This window comes from Cajanus cajan, chromosome 7 (genome assembly GCF_000230855.2).
Source record: "Cajanus cajan strain Asha chromosome 7, NIPB_CcT2T_4, whole genome shotgun sequence".
In the NCBI taxonomy this organism is placed as follows: domain Eukaryota; kingdom Viridiplantae; phylum Streptophyta; class Magnoliopsida; order Fabales; family Fabaceae; genus Cajanus; species Cajanus cajan.
The window spans coordinates 2,795,356-2,801,400 of record NC_138523.1 but is presented as its reverse complement, the minus strand read 5'-3'; the positions used below and the strand labels follow the sequence as shown (position 1 = coordinate 2,801,400).

Below are 6,045 nucleotides of genomic sequence, written 5' to 3'. Positions count from 1 at the left end.
ATATGATGTACTAAATGAAATTATGTAATAAGTTAAATGTTGAGTCCATGAGATTATGAATGTATGACATGCATCATATGCATATATTACTCCAGGTGTGCCGCTGAGGCCGCATACCCACGACTAACAAGGTGTACTTTATGGTCACCCACGATGTAACATGCTAACAAGGTGTACCTTATGGTCACCCACGACTAACAAGGTGTACCTTAGGGTCACCCACGATGTAACATGCTAACAAGGTGTACCTTAGGGTCACCAGTGATGTAACCAGGTGTACCTTAGGGTCACCAACGATGAATTGTGAATCTTCCGTATGGCGCCACATGCATGCATTTATGAGTTGAGTCCATGACATCATAAGCATGATAAATGAGTATATATATATGATATTGACTATTTATGTATTGTTTACATGTGACTTATATATGTTGTGTGTGTGTGTGCTATCTAGCAGTTATTCTTCACCTGAAACTGAGTGAGATGTTTCTCACTCCCTTGTTGTTTTTGTATATGTTTTAAATTGTGTTGCAGATGATCAGCATCATGAGGATGTTGGTGATGAGGCTTAAAAGCTTCAATTGGGCATGCTCTGATAGGATGTGACATCGGGGCATAGTTATTTTAGTTTAATATGTTATTGTTTTAATAACTTTAGTTTCTCTTCTTTGTAATTTCTAACGAAGAGATAACGTAGATAAAGTTTATAATTCAAGGAAAATGTATGTTAAGAATTGTAATTTGAACGTTCTTGATAAAAGACCAGAATGAATATCTTTATTTATATTTTATTACATGATTTGGAAAATATAAATTGATTCCTAACCAGGAGGCACTGCCACCTTTACTGGAGTTAATTTATATTTCCTTTATTATTATTTGTATATATATGATTTCTTGTTTTTCACTAAATTGTATTGAAAATCTTAACTTCTTTTCTTTTATAATTCTTTTACACTGTAGTTATGATTTATGAGTTACGAATGTGAATCTTCTACCTTGTGATATTTGAAATATTTGTCAACTATGAAAGATTTTATTTACCCAAAAAGAATAAAAGAAATATTTTATTGTTACATTTGTTGTATATTAATAATGGGGTAGAGGGTGTCACATTAATAATGACATGCCTTAAAAATAATAATTTTATTAGAATCTCTTATCAATATTAAATTGAAATTTATTTTTGTAGCAAATGCTGTTATTGGATTATCATTTTTTTTCATACAACCAGACACAGGCAACAAAATGAAATTAAGTTAGAACAACAGGTGACAACTGATTTACCTACTCGGAACTGAAGGAATCTCTCACATGTAAAATTCTCTTCAACTCACTCAACCTATTCACTGTCATCATTCAATACCATAACCCAACAAAAAACACTAAATTGAAGTCATTGTCAAAGCTCTATTTCCCCGAATCCAATGAATGATTACATGGTGTGAAGACGATTTATTTGATAAAAAAAATTGTTTAATTTTTATTATATATAAAAATTTATTGATTTAATGGTAGTTATAATACTAAATCTTTACAAATGTGTGAGAATGATAAATTTAAGTCTTTTTGTTTTTAATCATTCCAATTCTATTAATCACTAGACTAATCTTAATAATATTTTTTGTTATTACACTTGGCTTTAAATATAACCATGTTAAATTGCAATTTCTGGCCTTATTCATGAACCTTCATTTGGTCACATAAGGTCTGCATGGGCACATGTCTACGGACATTGACAAAGGATTTTAATGGCATACCAAAGAAGATGAAGCAAAACACAGGCCAATTTAATGAGATAGACCTTCGAGGGAAAATCTAGACTGCAAGGCCATAATAGCAGGAATGCTTCAAGTCCTTTTCAAGCAGGGAATCCAAAGGTGGCATCCACAAACCCATTATTAATGATTTTGTACCAGCATGTTGATGATGTCGTATAGGATAATATACAAACATCACGCATTGAAAATTTGTTTCTATGAAACCAAAAGACAATCAATATATACCTGCAAAAATAGGGTTCTTTCCCAGCATGGCTAAGGCTTAGTTTGAGAATATTGTTGTCACACTCTCTAAATGTGCTTCCCATGACAAACCTTCTTGTTGGCCTAATCTAGATTACTATCTCTATCTCTCTAGTTGGTATGGACCACGTACAAGGGTTTCTGCCAAACTTCCATATAAGAATATTTTGGGAGGCTAATTTTTATCCAAAAATTTAACTGATCACTTTTAATAAAATTTCTCCTTCTATTTTTTGAATCACACTACTAGATCTTCAAGATTACTTAACAAAACTGAGTTAGCTTTACTCGTGGATTACAGAAACGTGTGACAATTTGACAGTTGTTCCAATGTATATTTTTCTTATTTATTTAATGTGCCTTTTGTCCTTCAAAAAATATGTGGGGTTTAAGTGTTACTCATGTGACTTATGGGGCAGCGTTTAATCTATTGGTGGCGAAAACAGTTTTTTATTTCTTGCTAATAATTAGAGGGAAATTTCTCCATTACAAAAGTTAAGCATGCACGATATTTCTAACTTTTTTTTTTTTCAGTCGATTGAAATTGACTTTGCGTTTGCACAAATTGTCACTTAGTAAGCTTTCTTGTCTCTGAATTTGTGATCTAAAATAGACCCCATATGATTAATTTCGAATAAACTCGCAAAGCTTCACGAGAATTATGTTTAGATGTACTATAAGCATGTGGGAAAGGAATACGTACAGCACAAGGATGCTCATCATGAACAACCTCGCATCATTTCATGATAGTATTACACACATCGGAATGTGACCAATTCGAATTAGCCAATATTTTGTTTAATTATTGAGGGTCATAAATCATAATAAATCTTATGTACCCCACGCTCCCTAGAAATATGTTGCATGTGAATAGGTGAATTCCTATTTATAATTGCAGCCAGAACATGTGGTGCCTATGTGTCCAAAGTAAATTCTTACTACTAATTAATTCACGAGCCTCATTTCACCACTTCCATTATTGAAACATAAGTACAACAACGACCCTTATCTGAGTTTCATAAAATAGCCCAAAATTCTTGGTGCGTTTTCTATCAATGTCAGGAGCCTACCTAGCTTGAACTCAAGTTTTATACCATTCATCCTCCATCATTATTATTATTATTATCTCTTCCTCTCTCTCTCTCCACTATAAGTTAACAATACATAAAACCCACCACCACCCTTTATAGTTACACACCCACAAAAGCAAAGAGGGTCCTCAAAGATGGGTGGCAGTGGTAGCAAGAGTGAGAGGAGGTGCTCTGAGAAGTATGTGATGAATTTGAAGGAGAAAGTGAGGGTGTTGCAAGAGGAGATAAAGGAGATGATGTATGAGAGGGAGAAGGAGAGTAGGGGCTATGAGAGGGACATAATGGTGTTCACTTTTAAGGAGGCAGATTGGAAGCAAGAGGGGAAGAGGCTGAGGGAGGAGGTGAAGCAGTTGAGGAAGGTTGTTGAAGAGAAGGATGAGAAGATAAGGGAGATGGAAGTGGGGTTGATGGAGAAGAAGAGTGAGAAAGAGTGGGAGTTGATGGGGACTAAGCTCTTGGTTGAGCAGATGAAGGAGGAGAGAGCAAGGAGAGATGAAGCTGTGGAGAAGTGGAAGCAACTTTATCTTGCAATTAAGACTGAGCTTGATGAACTCATTCAAAGGACATATGATGGTCTCTTTTTCTCTCACTCTTTTTTCTATTCCTAAATGTATAGTGAAATAAGCTTCTCTATGAGTATTTGCATGAAAAAAAAAATAGAAAATTTTGATAAATTAAAATTAATTTATGTATAAATTAATCTTTAGAAAGTTTTTTCATATAATTTCTTTTAAAAAAATTATAAATTAACTTTTGCATAAACTTGTTTTAGTTTATGAAAAGCTTGTTTTAATTTTTCTTTCATAAGTGTTTAAAAAAAGTTTATTCACGATTAGTTAGCAAATCATAATTTGTAGAACAAGAATTCATGGTAATTTGCCTCGTGCTTTTTTATGCTATAAATGTCCTTTGAAAAGTAGTTTGAGGCTGGTGGGGTTGGTTCAATGCCTTGCCCTTCCCTTAATAATAACTAACCCAATTAAGATGTTTTATAATGGGTTGGTGATTTGGTCATCGTTTAATTTTTACTTTGCTCTTAAGAAATGGTCATGCTAGTGCTACTAATGTAACTACATAAGGTTTGAACAAATGTGTGTTGTTTTCTTGATTTGGTTGGGCTTATTTGTTTTCTGGCTATGTGTTTCACAGGGGATGGTCTTTATTGGAAAGCAGAGGAGAATGACATCCAAATGGAGAATCTGAGAAGGGAATTGCAAGAGAAGGAAGAAACCACCAAGGCCTTGAAAACTCAATTACTTTCAATGGAGAAAGAAAAGTACAAAAAGGAGAGGGAGTTTGACTTGTTAAGGCAAAGCCTGAGGATCATGAATGGCAAGAAGAATTCAATTCAAACAAGAGAGAAGCTCTTGAAAAGTAAATTGGGAAAATAAAGTGCAAATATAAAGTCTAGGTTTTGATATCCAAAATTGAACAATGTGGTTGAGTATGTATTATTGTATACTGGGTTGGTTTGTATCTTGCAACAGCACCTATTTTCCTTTTATTTTCTTCCCCCCTCCTTTTTTCTGCAGAAAAATAAGAAAGCCAATACTTCCACAGAAGAAAAGTCTCATTCTTGAACCTTGAAAGAAACAGAACATGGAGGAAGATAAGGAATTTTTTCTTGTGGACTAGCTTAGTTACTGAATATGCCAGGTCTGAGGACTAGTGAAGGAAAGATAGAAACAATATGTTTATTATTTTTGCTTTCATTATGTAGATTCAAACAAAGTTCATTTCTTAAAGAAGTTTCTGCTCCACTGATTTTATTTGGCATATCCTCCTTCAGTGGCAAAAGAGTTGGGGTGGCCACCTAACCTATGAATCGTCACATTCCCAAGGTTGGTTCCCTTTGGCTCAAAGAAAATAGATTCTATGCAGCTAATCAATCGCCATGTAATGATTTCATTCCACTACAAGTCTAAAACAAGTGTCAAAGGCGAAAGCTCATTGTCACTGTAATTAGTACAATAAATAAATAAAACATTTAATATTTTTAGTTTTAAATTGTTTTAAATTTGACCTTTTATTTTTAAATAAAAATTGACAGTCTTACTCTTAAATTTTTTACTCCGTTAATATTTTTAGTCTAGCCTTGCATTGTTTGTTAAATTATGTTTTTTATTTCTTCTTCTTTTCACAAAACTCATTTTTGGTCTTTCAACAATTATTTTTTTATTGGATATAGTCTCTTCTTTTTTTCATAAAATTATTTTCATCTTTTTTTAGACGATTTTAATCCCTCAACTATTTTTTTTTTATCATGACAGACACTTAACTGAATGCCTTGACAAGCATACTCGTAAGGTGATAATATGATACCCATGTGACTTACTATGACTACTAATTTAGTTTTGTGCAACTTATTCATTTTGATTTTGCATACTATGGGTTGATGGGATTAATAACTTTTAACATTGTCCATCCATATATGATTGAATAACCTTTGTCACTCTATATATAAGGAAGATTCGTTTATTTCGAATAAGTTTATCTAGACTTATTCTTTTTAATAATTTATATTCTAAATCAAATTTCAATGATCCAACCGTTGAATTTATAGTTCTTAATGTATAGATCAAGTCTGCAAATTTTTAAAAAATTTAAAAATCATTTGATACTTCGTTTCATTAATTCAAATCAATATATAAAATGATTTTATGATAATCCGTCAATTTGAATTAAGTGTAACCAATGTCAAGTTAACTTGTACTCAAGCTAACCAACTATAGTTACATTTTGGAATTTGAATTTCTCTCGTAAAAATGTTAGTATCCTAACCAACTATAGTTACATCAACATAGCTACAACAATGGGGTGCCAAGGTGACTCCTTATGATCTAAGGTATTAATATTAGAAGCATGGTCCAACAGCCTTCCAACCCAAGAAAAAGATCTCGAGCCAAAAAAGAAATAGGGTGTAACACTAT

At 32.8% G+C, this 6,045-nt stretch overlaps 1 protein-coding gene across 1 annotated transcript; it reads left to right on the top strand.

The window, feature by feature from the left end:
* The first annotated feature begins 3,061 nt into the window (after nt 1–3,061).
* Nucleotides 3,062–5,122, top strand: LOC109817399 (golgin family A protein). Its single transcript, XM_020382638.3, has 2 exons — nt 3,062–3,688; nt 4,265–5,122. Exons 1-2 carry the CDS (start codon nt 3,250–3,252, stop codon nt 4,504–4,506), a joined length of 681 nt encoding a protein of 226 aa, XP_020238227.1. The 5' UTR covers nt 3,062–3,249; the 3' UTR covers nt 4,507–5,122.
* Nucleotides 5,123–6,045: the final 923 nt, after the last annotated feature.

What these genes read in the sequence shown, in the direction of transcription:
- LOC109817399 (XM_020382638.3), top strand. Translation starts at nt 3,250, where the DNA reads ATGGGTGGCAGTGGTAGCAAGAGTGAGAGGAGGTGCTCTGAGAAGTAT. An exon ending in CATTCAAAGGACATATGATG is followed by an intron (nt 3,689 to 4,264) that starts GTCTCTTTTTCT and finishes TGTGTTTCACAG; the next exon opens with GGGATGGTCTTTATTGGAAA.